The sequence below is a fragment of the Pagrus major genome, chromosome 18, assembly GCF_040436345.1.
Source record: "Pagrus major chromosome 18, Pma_NU_1.0".
NCBI lineage: Eukaryota > Metazoa > Chordata > Actinopteri > Spariformes > Sparidae > Pagrus > Pagrus major.
The window spans coordinates 37,845,065-37,860,602 of NC_133232.1; the positions used below are offsets into that span (position 1 = coordinate 37,845,065).

Sequence of the window (15,538 nt, forward strand, 5' to 3'; positions counted from 1 at the left end):
TTAACAGTTGGGGTCTGTTAATCCTTAAAAAAAAACTACAGTGTATAACATGTACAATGTAGAAAAATAAAAATAAAAGATACCAGAGTTGGTTGCTATGGTTATCTTGTCCCCTGTCTGCAGATTGCTCTATTTGCGTATGATTGGAAATATCGATATGTCTACATCTACAAGTATGAACTGCTGCTGTTAATACTTTCCTTATCTGTTTGTGATGCATTTGCCTGTATAGAACTAAATGTCACAATGAACAAAAAGTCCCCCCTTGTGGAAAATCTGCTGCAGCCACTGAAATGTAAAAAGTGAGTCTGTGAGTGAGTTATGATCCAGGACTGTAAGTTAAATGAGTAAAAGGTTTCAGACTGCTCAATCATTGGCCAAATCTCTGATTTGTTCAGCGATTCCAGCAGAATCAATAAACTGAAACAAAGCAACAATTCTAGCAATTACTTAATTTGCATCTGATAGCAAGATTAACAATGAAGACCCACTGAGCTTGAGGAAACACTAAGTTTGGCCCTTTTTCATTTTCTATGGGATTTGAGAGAAGTTGTTAGGCATTGTGGGGTTTCAGGTGACTTGCCTCCATGGGTTCTGGTACAAATAAAAAACAGTGCTGCTTGACAAAAAGTCACAGCGTTGGAGAACATCAACACCTTTTTTATAATCGCAGAATATTTGCACGTTTGCTAACTAGCCTACTTGCTAGCCTGTGCACATTGACACACCAACTTAAAGTGGCTATGAGCAACTGATTGTAAATGACCTGTAACAGCAAACGAGACCATCAGCGAAAAGACTGCTATTTTTGTATATCTATTATTAATGCCTGTGCTCGGGTCCGATCACATACATCACATAAAATCGCATATAAATACATTACCTCATTGCAATCCATCCTGCGGATGAGGAGACAGTCACTTCAAATACATGTGTATTAAATTTGACTCAATACCACAAATTTCTCCTTCATAGTGTTGCTAGAGGACAAATTCGGGGTCACCAAGTATTAACCCACCAGGACTTCATCCACTGGTTTGTGGACTATCGCTTAGAAAGTCAAGCTGGCATTGTGGCCATGGCCATTTTGTTTTGGTGGAGCTGGAAGTGACCATATTGGAACGCGAGGGTGGAGCTAGGAAGGAGGTTGATTGGGTCTCACTGAGAACCCAAGAGAATGCTGTCTAATGAAATATAAGAATGTGAAAATACGTTATTTTAAAGACTACACCGCCAGCAGTCGCGTTAGTGACGTCATCTCGTTGAATGGTCACCAAAACAACGTAACTTAAACATTGTGGAGCTGCTCCTGTATATTAGCAGCTCACAGAACTAACAAACTCTCCTTTCACTTAACTGCAGTTACATGACCAGATCAATATGAGCAGATTTATTGTGATGTTCATCTTTTTTAGTGCCCTTTCTCAGCCCAGTTGGCTCCATGTTGGTGTTGGTGATGTGTGTTGAGTGAGACGATGTGGTTCACTGAGCGTTTAACACAAAACTACACAAGGTTTTACTTTAATTATGACAAACTGAGACTTTATTGACTTGGAAAATTATCTTTTAAATTGACATACATCATATGTGTGTGATTTGTGGCACAGTAAAGTAATGATTTGTCTTTCTTCATTCACTACCAAAGTTTTTCAGAAATAAGTTCCCATGGGATCCACCGGAAGGGGCGTGACTTCGGCTCTCCATCACTGCACACCGAAGCGTCGACGTTTTTCCAAACAGTGTAGATCATTGTGGTTGTCAAACGATCTCTGCACGCCATCAATCAAACGACAACCGGCAATGCACGTGCGTTAGACACGCCCACCGCCTTTCAGGATCCTGACGTCAGAGGTGAGTGTCCGAGCTTAAACGTCCTAAACGTCACTTTAAAGTTTTTTATTAACGTTAACTGGGAATTTAGGAGCAATTCCGGCCGTGGTGAGTTTGGAAATCATATTTTAATAGGCTAAATGTTTATCATGACACCTGCTAGCTAGGGTTCGGGTTACGGTTAGCTAGCTACTAGTTTTCTCAGTTGTTTTGCTGAGCTGTGAAAGTGTCACCAGTGAGCCAGCTAAGTCAGTGAAGCTAGTGAAGCTAGTTAAGCTAGTGAAGCTAGTGAAGCTAGTTAAGCTAGTGAAGCTAGTTAAGCTAGTGAAGCTAGTGAAGCTAACCTGCTACCGCTCCACACAATGCTAGTTAATGGATGCGCTTGAACTACGGCTGCACAATATGGTTAAAAATCATGTTGCAATTGTTTTGACAGATATTACAACAATTCTGATAAGATTCACGATGGAGAGATTCAATTTTCATTTCCACCGCAAACATATGTTGATTTGTTGAGGTCTGCACCTAACAAACATGTTGGGACATGTCTGACCGTAACAGTAACTGTTACCTCATTATAATGCTGTTTTGTCAAACGTTTAGCTTTTATCAAAAACATTATATATATATATATATACACACACACACATACATTTAAAAAATGCAGCTTCTGGGAATTCTGATTAATTGTGCAGCTCTAGCTTGAACCATTTGAAAGGACCCCTGACAGTAGGGCTGTGGCCAGGTGATAAAGCCAATAAAATAAAGCATTTTAATGAAGTAGGCCTACTGGAGTGGTGCAGAGATACCCTGGCCTATAACTCTTGAGCTCCTGATGTAGAAAAACATGTTTGTTTGGCACGAACCCAATACATGTCACATCATCATGATCGTTTGAGTAAAAATGAAAATTGTGATCCAAAAATAATCATATCATAATCGTAATATAGCTCAAAAGATCACAATATGTTTTTTACAATATCGTGCAGCCCTGGCTGAAAGTCTTCGGACTTTATCTTGGGAACTGTAGTTAATATGTCTCTGTTCGTTGGTCAGTATCATTCAGTTTTTTAAAATTGTGGTTTATGTTCAACACTGAAGTATAGTTTGTTCTCTTCTTTCCAGTTATTGTGAAAGCGTTGACAATGTTTCAAGCAAGGGGTTCATTTCAAGGATCCAGAGGAGCCTCATCTGCAAAAACCCTCATGAGGAATTTGCCTGCGATGCTGGGACTGACTGAATCATATGAAACCCTGCCAGCCTCCAGTGGTCCGAGCCAAGATGTCTTTGGCCAACAATCGAAAGGTACTTCAAAACCTGCTGAGTTTCAGAATGTGATTTGCTTGAATCCCACAGATACCTATAAATAACATCTATTACCAGTGATGATTAATTTAATAACTAAGAACGATCATAACTTGTAGACTTAATTAATCCCATGTTGAGGTCTGGTTACTGTTGCAGGGAAGTTAATACTTTGTTGTTGTTTTTTTTGCTACAGCCAAGTGGAGAAATTCATATAGGTCTAGAAATTTAACTTGATCTTTTTTCCTATTTCATCAACTAAGGTTATCTTGTCAAGCCAAAAGTCTCACCCAAAACGCTAATTGAAAGGTACAGGCAAGGCGAGGTGAATGCCCTGGCTTTACTCCATCAGCTCGCCCAGGTTTTACAGTTCCACTTGGAAATAAAGGAAACGGTGACCACAGGTAAAGCTCCTCAGCATGTCTGTGTGCGCTTCTTTGAATAATTAATTCATCATTTTGTCGATAAAAGTAAAATTATAGTCAGTTTACTCTCATAAAAGACAACAAAAGCAGCAGGCTAAAGCAGCAGGCTAGAACTATGTAATGCTTAAAAATGTACTTTAAAGATTATCAAATTGTCAAAATAATAGCTTTCTGATGAATGTTCGGTCAGTTGGCTAGTTGCATACTTGACTGATTATTTCAGCTCCAGTTTGTTTGACTGAGGAATTATTTTAGCAGTAGTATCTGAGAACCAGAATAATTGATATCTACTGTATCAGTAGATAGCAAATACTACATCTGCAAAGATATCCAAAATCTGACAGCTTACTCCACTAATTAATTAACTGATCTGTCATCAACTATTAAATTACATTTTTTGATAATCAATTGATAGTTTTGAGTAATAAAAAAAGAAGAGTCAAAATGATCTGATTAAATGTGAATATTTTCTGGGTTCTCTAATCTATGACTGAATATCTACCATTTGTGGATGTCATTAGCCATTTTTTTTTAAAACTATTTTCTGACTTTTTATAGACCAAACAAAGGAATTGATTAATCAAGAAAATAATAAAAAGGTTAATTAACAATGAAAATAATCATTTCACCTGGAAAAAAAGGCAGGTCCAGAGCCAGAGCTGAGGATTTGTCTCCAATCAGTTTCTCAACTCTTTTTTTCTCAGGCAACATACGAGGATTTTATTTTGCCTTCTGTGTGGTGATCGACGGGGTCGAATATGAGACAGGCATGGGAACGACCAAGAAGGAGGCTCGGCACAAAGCGGCGGTGCTCGCTGTGCAGGACCTGCTGCCCACCTGGGAAAACCTGAATTCTGTCTTACCTGAAGCATCAGGTGAGGGTCCAAGTATAACATGCTTCTGCAGCGGACTGTGATGATATGTCTAGTGCTGATTATCCTCATTTTCCAGATTTTTTTCTCCCGTGCGCAATTAGTGTTGATGTTACTGTACATGTCATTATTGCTGACGTTGGTTATCTTTTCTATCAAAGACAAAATCTTGAACATGTACTAACAATATACATGAAGGTGGTGTCTTGCTGCATTTAGACTTGAAAATTAAAGTAAATGGGAGGGTGCAGAAATCACTACTTGAAGGAAATACTGGATAGACAGTAGTTTTGGAAAGCAGAACATTACCTGTGTAATCTTGATTTATAAGGTAAGTTGGTGCTCGTATACCACACCAACCTGGTAACCCTTGCAATGAGAATAAAATAAAGGGAGCCGCAGTTGAAGCAGCTACTGGCAGGTGGAGGACAAATATTGAGTGGTCAATGATGACTGTTAAAAGATAATATGGTTCTTTATTCATTTCCATGCCTGTTTTCTCCTTAGGAGTCCCTCCACCCCTGCCAGTAAAAGAGAAGCCCTCCATCTCTGACTTCCATCCTTATAGATCCATTCACGGTAATCCTGGATTTCTACATTTCACAATAAGATTTTAAATCTTTTTATTCAGTATACAGAGGCATGTTGTACTTGACAGTGTCTAGCACCTCTCACTAGATAGATAGATAGATAGATAGATAGATAGATAGATAGATAATAATAAAAAATAGATAAATAATAAAAGGACCCTCATCCAACGATCTTCAAATATTGACAGTGGCGCATTTTTGAGTTCTGTTTGTTCAGTACACTTTCTCTCTTAAATGAAACTGAAGTTCACATTCTAATGTTCAGGTTTAATGGGATGATGCTGACATCCATATTGGATGAAAAGTGTAGGAATTGTAGCCTGTTTGGTCAGTCTCACATGTCATGTTTGATTTCAAACTAAAATCTAAAGTCAGCCAAAACCATAATAGGTTAGTCTTGAGGAACATACTATATAAAGGAAAAAGAGAAACTGCTGAAAGACATGCTACTATATCTCTATACATACCTTCCTCAGGGTTCAGGGTGTCTGTAATGACACCAGTTATAACCAGTTTCATTTTTTTCTTTGTGTTCAGAAAGGAAGAATTCTGTTAACCTCCATATTCCACATGCTGTGAGGGATCAACTCACAAAACTGATGAACAGCCACCCTGAGTTCTCTGCCTGTGCAGACACCACAGCAGCATTCATCATGCAGACCTGTAAGTGAGCTTGGGGTCCGAAGGTTGGTTAGTTAACAGTTTTACAGCAGATAGTTTCATCTGAAAATACTTTTTATTAGTCTGATTGTGTGGTTGAATCATCAAATTATGTACAATAACAATTTGACACTGGTGTGCACAGTAAAGACAGTCCTACTTTGTAAACTATTGCCATTATGACATAACTGAGATTTATGACACAAAAAGACATTACAACCTTCTGTCAACTTGAATCAGTTGACGCTTTGGGTGCAAACTTAATTTGTTCAGTATTTCTCATAGTTACCGAGGGTGCTCCGATTGATTGGGCACCGATCGTTATTGGCTGTAAAAACTTTAATTGGTGGTCTCTGATCAGAAGAGCCGATTGATAAACACAGGAGACAGTTTCTCTATGCGCTGCTAAAATGTCAAAGCCACACACAGCACAGGCAGCTCTGCTGCTCACTGGCTGCTAACAGCTAACTAACTTTCCTCCTGCCAATATCGATACAGATTTTCAGTGCCCTCTTGGTTTAATCAGCGCAACGTATTAGTAATGTCCTGCCAGCAAGCCGTTAGTGACTGAAGGGATAGATGGACTGGTACCATGGAACAATTCTCGTAACATGAGGTCTCACATTGAGTGGCCAGACAATGAGTATAAATAGCGCTGACACAGTGCTGTGGAGAGAGATAACTACGGCAACAGTAGGAGAAGACGCAATCCGTTGGAGTCAGAAATAGTCTGTTCAATTTATCATTTGGGATTGTCTGTTATGATAAGTATATTTTCTGTCATCCCGCGTTGGAGGACGAAGCAACGCTGTTTGTTTCGAGCCTTACAGCGTGAAAACTAACAGCAACCAGAGCTAACAGCTGACTGAGCTAACAGCTGACTGAGCTAACAGCTGACTGAGCTAACAGCTGACTGAGCTAACAGTTGACTGAGCTAACAGCTGACTGAGCTAACAGCTGACTGAGCTAACAGCTGACTGAGCTAACAGCTGACTGAGCTAACAGTTGACTGAGCTAATAGCTGACTGAGCTAACGGCTTACAGTGGGACTGTTCAGAGGAACATGAAGTGTTAAACAGTGAACTGCAGTGTAATGTGACAACACAACAAGTTTACACAAAATAAATGTACTGACATAGACTGCTTTTGCTGAGTACAGTTGACTTTGAGTTTGGAGTTACAGACACTTTACATCAGTGTACATTTTATCAGTCTTCTCTGAGATGAATGAAACCAGATACACATATTGACCAAGTGGTGGAGTACTGGCTTCAGGGCACAAATACATCACTACAGAGACTGAGACACACAATCATTCCCAAATTCTCTGTTACTGAATTTTGTGTCCCATTTACTTTTTTTTTAATATATATGTAAATATATTAAATCTAATTATTTATTTCCTCAACATTTGAATGCCACTAAACTAAACTATGCCACTAATAACTAACAACTTTAGATGTAAATAAAGTAAATACACGTCCTTTCGATCGGTGATCGGCTATTGATATCGGCCGATGCTGCTTCCAGCAATCAGTGATCGGCCCCAAAAATCCTGATCGGAGCACCCTCAATAGTTACTAAGGCCAATTACAATAAAGAAAGAAATTTTTTTTTTTTTTAAATTACATAATTACAACTAGACGTTAGCCAAAAACAACTGAACAAAACTGTTTAACAGTGGAGTGGCTATTAGCTAAGCAGGCTTTATTTACCTCTGTACAAACTTCTCTCTCCCTCTAGCTGGGGGATGCGAGGTGGTTGCTTTCGGCACCGGGAACTTCAATACTAAAGAGGGTGCCTCGACCAGTGGGCGGATTGTGCATGATTCACATGCGGTGGTAACTGCAAGGAGATCACTTATGAGGTTAGTTGCAAGCATGATCCTCTGATGCAAGTGTCAATGTACTGAAAAGTGGAAGTGTTCTTTTTTTATGAGTAATGATACATAATCTAGAAGCTTTTCACGTCATACAAACCATATTGCATATAAAGGAAAACACTGTATTTCATGAACACCTGAAGGGCCCCAAACATCTAGATTAACACCGAGAAGTTTGTAAAATGTGGTCACATAGATAACACATCTGTGTGTGAATGTGTACCTTTTGCCAGTTGGGTAAGTAAGTGAACATACAAGTGTAGACCACAGTAACCTACAAACGTCTCTGAGAATGACTCTGAATGTGGTTGCATTTCCTGTTGTTTCGTTAAGCAGTCCTCCATTGCTCTGAGATCACATGTATGTTATGATTTGCCTTGTCAAAGCTGATTGTCATTATTTGCAAGTTGGAAATATGAATGTTGCCTGTGTATTACAAAATGTCTTACGGACTTGGTGCACTGCATTACACTTTGTGGACATGGTCTTGTTGTCAGTGGAAACCTGCAATTCTCACATCATTCTAACTGCCAAAGTTTATCTCATGTGGCTGAAAGAGGAAGAGGTAACGAAAAATATATCACAGTGGTGATTACTGTTGAACAAATGACAAAAACTGAAAACACAGTTGTAAAAATGCCTATGTTACACATCGACATTAAGCACTAATATGATTCAAGGAAATATGCAATCATTTAATAAAACAGAGGCCGTTCTGTTTGTTTCTTCCTACTAAAATTTAGCAAGTTTCTGTTTAGATCGCTGAGATTTTCAATATTAATCATCAGTAATGTGGATAAAATGTATATAAAAGTTGGTAACGGCAAGTATTGGAACAAGTTATCCCAAATCTGAGAAGATATATAGCCTCATACCATGACAACAATTCAATATTGGTATATTGCCTAGCCATGTATCACACAGTTAGAGAAGTTAGTTATAGAAATATTGGTTTACATTTCATTATACTTTTAGCACTGTATGTTTACGATTAAAGACAGAAGCATGTTTAAGGTATATTTAACACTGTGTGAACTTTTCTATTTTAAAGATGGTTCACACTCAGCTGTCATCAGCTAAAATATAGATTGTTTTACTGGATTATTCATGATGATCTCTTTCCTCTTACAATGTGTGTCTTCACCATTTAACTGCTCTTATGCACATTTATAAGATGTGTCATCATGAGCCATCCCCACGCTGCAGGTTTCTGTACCGGAACCTGCTGATGTTCTTCAGCAAAATGGCCAATCTGAAGGAGAGGTCTGTCTTCCAGCACAACAGCAGCAGCGGCCTCCTCAGCCTGAAGAGCGGCGTCACCCTCCATCTCTACGTGAACCAACTGCCAAAGGGTGCTGCTCAGATGCCTTCCAAGATGTGAGTTTTTTGATTATCAGCTTCATCCCCTCAGAGGGTCTCGCTGCCATTTGGTCACGAGGTGCTGAGATCATGTGATGTAAGGGAATGATGATTTAGTGATACTACTCAAAACTACTGACATTTGTCATGACATATACATAAAATACAGTTCAAAATTTTGGAATCACCTCTTATATTAATGTTTAAATGCTTCCCTTTGATAATGGCTACTTTAACATGCCTGTGAATTCCAGCTTGTTAAAGGCATAATTGTGCACTTGACACTGAAACAGGAGGCTGTCCCCATTGTAATCTGTCAGATTTTGATGGTAAGATTCCAGTTTCTTTGTCCAATGACTGGTGGTATCTTAGCTGTAGCTCAGAGGTATCTTTGTCTCCCCCTGCCCTTTTAGTTGTCAGTGTGGTTAATCCACTGTACAGTGTTTTGCTCTCAATGTACAAAACTTGTCGAGCCAAAAAATAATTTTTTTGCACACCCTTCATAGAACAATACATTTGTAAACATGAACAATTGTTCAAAAGTAGAGTGAAGTCCTCCGAACCATCTGCCTGCACTGAATAAAGGTTTTGTGGCAGGCTATTCCAAAGTTTTAAATGGTAATGTACATCACGCAGCCTCTGGCATAAAATCAATCCTCAAACTTGCTCTGCCATTGTTTTGCTCTCAAGGTTATATGACTGTTTTGTTTGTCGTTATAAAAGCCACAAAAATGCCAATTCTGGGTAAAGTAACATGAATAAGATTTCTGTGCTCTATTCTCTATTCTCAGGCGTCTAAACCCACTCTCCATTTCAGCATGGCAAGTCAACAATGAAATCAGCCTACACCTGTCAGTGGAGGGCAAGGTGATTTTTTAAAATGTTTTTATTATTGCTTGTACGGTAAATGCAACAAAAGTTAAGATTCAAATTTTTAAATGCATCATGGAGTCAGTATATAAATGGCTTTACAACTTTTATCAGCATTATTGCTGGATAACTACAGATTGCTTTGTTTCTTTTAAAGGTGTTCTCAGTTTTCTCGTCAGCCTTTGATCACTCTGCCTCCAAGGTGGTCAGCATGTCCGCCACAGACAAGCTCACTCAGTGGCAGGTGCTGGGATACCAGGGAGCCTTGCTCAGCCACTTCATCGAGCCCATCTATGTGGAAAGCATCCTCATAGGCAAGTCAAATCACGCTCCTTAGACTAGAACTATCATGGTTTTCTCTGGTATGAAATTTAAATGTGAAGACGCTATTCAGATTCCATGCTACCTTCTCCATTCCTGATAATTTTGGCTAAAGGAGTCTGTTTTAAGAGCATTGCCTTAAAAGCATCACTGCGAATGCAACAACAGAAGAGTTATGGTGTCTCAGAAGACTTTCACTTAATTTTGGTGGTTGCTGCTCCAAACTGCTTCTTATTTTAAGATGTATGTACTGTATACAGCACAAGTACTATAGCCACAGACAGCCAGCTGAACTTGTGATCTCTATCCAGGCTCCTGCAAGAGATCATTTTGAGATTACTATTTTTTTCCCCATTGATTCACCTTCAACTCCAGTGCAGTCCAACACAAACATCAGCATCTATATTGATAAATGAGCACCTCTCTGACAAAGTCAGGTAGTCAGATACGTATTCCAGAGATATTTCCTGAAAGATGTAAACTTAAACAACTGAACTTAACAAACTCATCTTAAATCCTACAGGTGACGCCAGCTGCAGTGATATCCGTGGCATGGAGATCTCTGTGAGCCAGCGTGTGGAGGGGATCACCTCCCAGCTGCCCACGTTCTACTGCATGATGAGGCCCCACATCAGCCTGGTGCCGTCTGTAGCTACCGACAGCACAGACCGTGGATCTTTTACTTACGGTATCAACTGGAGCGAAGGAGACAGCTCCCTGGAGGTTGTGGATGGCCTGGAGGGCAAGACAATAGAGGAGTAAGGATGACCGCACAGGAAGCTGGCACTAGCATGAAGTGTGGTGTTTTTATTCTAAAACTGTTAAAAAGTCTCTACCACAGTAAGTGGATGGCATTTATATAAAAATCTGTAACATCACTTCATAGCTTTCCTTCGATCACAGAATAATTAATGGGTGATAACTGGATTACAGTCATTCAATCATACATTAATTTTTTACATTGGTTCTCTTGTTGTAGATCTCCCTTTAAGAGTAGCTCTGCTCTGGCAAGCCGTCTTTGCAAAGCAGCAATGCTGCACCGCTTCAAGTTGGTGGCCAAAGAGGCCCAGAGGCAGGACCTGCTGGCCACAAGCTCCTACAGAGAAGCCAAGGTACCGTCAGCATTACCTCCTCGCACCTCTGTGTAATGTTTAGAAAAGTTTCTCTTTTGACATGTCTTGCAACACTGATCCACTGACATTCGCATGATTTGTTAATCAAAAGAAAACCCTTTATTTTAAAATTAATGAACACATTTTCATATTGTGCTATTCTTAGTTTACAAACTTTTGGTGACTTAGTGATTTTGGCGGGCCCACTCAAGCCTATGATTTACTGTAGCTCACTTACTTAACACTTGTTCACAAGTAGTCTGTATGTATTTGTTCTTTTTATCTTCAATGAACTTTATACATTTTTGGGACACAAAATTGGATTTTGTGAAGATCGATGTGTAGGTGGTTCAGAAAAGTTCTATGTGAGCGTCATTATTTATACTACTTTTGTTGTTGTTTTGTCACTGAAGAGCATGGCAAAGCCGTACCAGGAGGCCAAGAACGTGCTGAGGGCGTACCTGTCACAGCAGGGCTTTGGGCCCTGGCTGCTCAAGCCTTCAGTTAGTGATAACTTCAGCATGTGAAGGAAACCACATTGCTGCAAGAAAAAAAAGCTACATTCTGGAAGCAATTGTACACTAGAATGATAAAACTAAGTTTAGTTCGTGAGAAGCACTTCGCTTCACCATGATGGTTATAAGCGGTTTCTGTTGTCGTTTCTAAAGGGACAAAAGTTTAAATTTTATATATCCTTTTGTGTTTGTGAGCTCTGTCTGTGACCCTAAACCCTCAGTTAACCCCTCGTTATGTCCAGTTTTCAAAAGAGGAATACAAATACTATACATCTGTATAAAATAGCCATAATGGGCCTTTGTTGGGATAATGATTCTACTTCCTTCAGTTGATGAGAGCATGCTGTTTACATTGTTGTATTTTATGCTTTTGTGTAATGGAAATTACAATAAAGAATGTATGGTCCATATTTTTTTTTAGGGTTAGGGCTCTTACATATGACAAGGAATTTATGTCATTATTGTTACATATAAAAGACATTAGTTTGGTCTCAGTAGATTTACTGTTGGTGTCTTGGTGCTTATTCACTGTTCTGATTTAATACTTGTTACTGTAAAGTGCTTGATTTGAGCCATGATAAACATGGCTAATTCAAGAATATAAATCAATAAAATAAATCAATCGAAACTCAAATGAGTACAGTGTGCGCTGTCGTTATATCCAAACATCCACCCAAACTTCAGAAAATGGTATTTTTAAATAAGAAGCCGTGATAGCAGCACCACAGGTGGTTTAATAATCGGCATGAAAATGAAAATAAAACAGGATAGTTCAAATACAAAACTCTGCGTGTGTGTAGTGCTGCCTGGAGCTTGTTTTGCGGACTTAACAAGCCTACATTTACCAGCATTTGATGATCAACAAGTACTGATTTCCCATTGTTTTGAGGACACAGGCTTTATGCAGAGATCTGGCTGCTTGCCACCTGATTCAAAACTGTTGACCTCCCAAGTTGATACAAACGGTTGATTTGCCTTGTATGCATACAGGAAATGCTTTGGTTTCCTGTGTATGCGATGCAGTGGATGATTTACTGTTAAGTGTTGAACAGTCCTGTGAATGGAGTGGTGTTTTTTTTTACTTCCTACTGGTGTGGACAACAGGAGGAATTACCAGTGCATTCAGGGAACTTTTGTCCGAGGATCAAGCCTTTCAGTTGTATGTACAGCTCCAGGTTTCATACTTGTGTTTTATATGTTATCATATACACTGCAAAGTGTGACTCTAAAGTGTAATGCAGTGCACCAAACCCTGATTGCACCTTACAGTTATAATTTTATGTCAGTGCAGCAATGTAGTAAAATGGTTACATGCAGATCAGTTTTATTGGAATACTTACAACTTGGATTTGTTAGGTTCTGCTCTAGATGTGCAGATGTGCAAAGTCGATGTCTTTGTTTGTGATTCTATTGAAGAAAAGTTCATGCTCAGCCCCCAAACTGCTTTAAATGATGATACAGAGGAAAAACTTAAAGGCAGCACAAAAGCGAAGTAGTGTTGTCTCAATGCATGTTATACTAAAAGGCTGTATTAGGCGCTGCTTGTAAACTGCCCTCCTTACTGCTGCGGCCAACACATTGTGTAGATATTTGGTTTGTGAATTCCTTTGGTTGTTTTTCAGTTAGAAGGGAAAAATTTGATAGTTTAGACTAGTAATTGCCCTGTAAATCAGAAGCGGGATGAAATCCTCTCTTCTAATCGTCCATTTGTAAGGCTTCATTAATGCTAGGTTTTGTGTATGTGTCTAACATCAGGCAGCCCACTCATAGTTGACTTTTCTATCAAATGGCGCCAACCCACATTGTTTTAGTATTGTGATCTTGGCTGATTCTGCATGTTCTCTGTGCAATTAAATGCGACTTTCTCTTGTATTCTTGTGTTGGACTGGAATCTATTGTGGCTTGTAGCATTTTTCATGTTGTCAAAAGGTGTGCTCTGTCTAGACACTAATCTTATTAATATCAGTATTGTTTATTCAGTTTTTACGCAGTAGGTCTTGCATAGCTGAGTCAGGGCCTTGTGATGTCTAATATCACTAGAAACTAGAGAGACTGAGTGAAATAAATTAAACTTACTTTTTAGTTATTCATATGCTTTTTCCATTGTAAAAAGCATATCAGCCCAACCTTTAATTTGCATCAGTCACTGAGGTGATACTAGTAGGTTTAGAGATAAACAGGATATGCAACTCTCTTGATGTGGTTAAGCAGTGAAAACATTTGAGACCCAAGCTCGTAGAAGCTGTAGCACCTATGCTGAAGTGCTGTGCAGGAGGATGTGTAATATGTGCTGCATTCTTGTAAATCGTGGCTGGATTAAGAATTCAATGGGCCATTTTATCTGTGACATCTACTGTGTTCGATATTTAAATAACAGTTGAAAGACATGACATCAGAGTAACCATGGCTACAATAAAGTGACATAACGGTGCCAAAAATAGCTTCTTCCATGATTCGATGGGGAGAAAACTGTCAAATATGGAAAGAAAGATCCCATTTTAGAGAAGGCGTAATACCAACCACTGTTTTTTCTTGGGAGGAGACTGACGCCAGTCCTGGTATATTTGCATACCAAACCATATTACTAAGCCACCTTCGGTGGTGGAAGAAGTATTCAGATCCTTTACCCATGTAAAGTACTATTACCACAACGTGAAATTATTTCACTACAAGCAAAAGGCCTGCATTCCAAACCTACGCCTAAGTAAAAGTACGCAGATATTATCTGGAAAATGTTCTTAAATTATGAAAAATAAAAGTACTTACTCCATAAAGGAATCCATCATCCTTCAGTTAAGCAGAAAAGGTTAAGAAAATAGTAATCTAAAAAGTAACTAGTAACTTAAGCAGTCAGACAAATGTGGAGGGGAAGTAGAGCACAAAATGGAAATACTCAAGTAACGTACAAGTACCTGTGATGTGTACCTAAGTAGTAGGTAGATTACTCGAGCAAATGTACTTACTTAAAAATATATCAACGATAATATGGTCTATATCAGGGCTGCCCAAAGTCATGTCCAGTCACTTTTATTTCTACAGTGCCAATTCTCAACAAACGCTATCTCATTGCCCCACCAGATGTTTCTAGTGAATAAACAAACAAATATTTTGTTAATTTGTTAATAATGTATTATAATCTGAGCACGGTGGGCAGAATGACAATTAAAGTTACCTGGGGTCCTTGTACCATTGTGCATCTTGCATCAGTTTTTGGAGTAAGTTAGCAGTGTACCTGACAACTTTTAACTTAAGATGATCATACCAAAAAAATTGACTATTATGCTATTAGACTGTGACATGTAAGAACAGCTAACCTGCCAACATAAGTGAAAAGTTAAGTGGATTTTTTTGGGGGCACAATCAGCTAAACACCGTGGGACTGCACAGAATCTGTACTTGTTCCTAAAGTGACTTGACGTTGACTTCACTATGACTTGAATTTCCATACTCAAACCCTCTGTGGACAGCTTGACTAGTTAAATTACCCCAAACGTTGAGGAAATACAGCCGCCTACAGAGGCCACACGCCTATTCATCTTCCACATTCGCATCACTCCTGTTGTTACAGTAAGTAGAAAAATCTGACTCTAAGACAGAATTTGTATTGTGTCTTATACATCTTATGGATAGATGAATCCAAGACATAATCCAGAATCCTATTTGATGAAGTCTAAAGACCTAAATTGTGTTTTTTTTGGACCAAGATGTTCGAAATCTTCTGAGGATGTTAAACTTTCAGCTTGTTTTCCATAATTTGTTAATGTTCTTAATGGCAACACACAAACTCTTAAAGGTAA

General features: G+C 38.9%; 1 protein-coding gene across 2 annotated transcripts in view; it reads left to right on the top strand.

Moving 5' to 3' along the window:
* Positions 1-1,870: 1,870 nt before the first annotated feature.
* Positions 1,871-15,538, top strand: part of adad1 (adenosine deaminase domain containing 1 (testis-specific)) — a 39,706-nt gene continuing 26,038 nt past the window's right edge. The window contains exons 1-13 of one of the 2 annotated variants that reach the window (XM_073487038.1): positions 1,871-1,938; positions 2,956-3,135; positions 3,399-3,539; positions 4,265-4,435; positions 4,940-5,011; positions 5,560-5,685; positions 7,426-7,549; positions 8,771-8,941; positions 9,715-9,790; positions 9,951-10,107; positions 10,638-10,872; positions 11,094-11,226; positions 11,640-12,363. In XM_073487038.1, coding sequence (XP_073343139.1) covers positions 2,976-3,135; positions 3,399-3,539; positions 4,265-4,435; positions 4,940-5,011; positions 5,560-5,685; positions 7,426-7,549; positions 8,771-8,941; positions 9,715-9,790; positions 9,951-10,107; positions 10,638-10,872; positions 11,094-11,226; positions 11,640-11,753 — 1,680 coding nt within the window. In that variant the 5' untranslated portion in view covers positions 1,871-1,938; positions 2,956-2,975 and the 3' untranslated portion in view covers positions 11,754-12,363. Of the gene's footprint in view, positions 1,939-2,955; positions 3,136-3,398; positions 3,540-4,264; positions 4,436-4,939; positions 5,012-5,559; positions 5,686-7,425; positions 7,550-8,770; positions 8,942-9,714; positions 9,791-9,950; positions 10,108-10,637; positions 10,873-11,093; positions 11,227-11,639; positions 12,364-15,538 lie in introns of those variants that run through there. The other variant, XR_012180430.1, reaches the window with a different exon arrangement.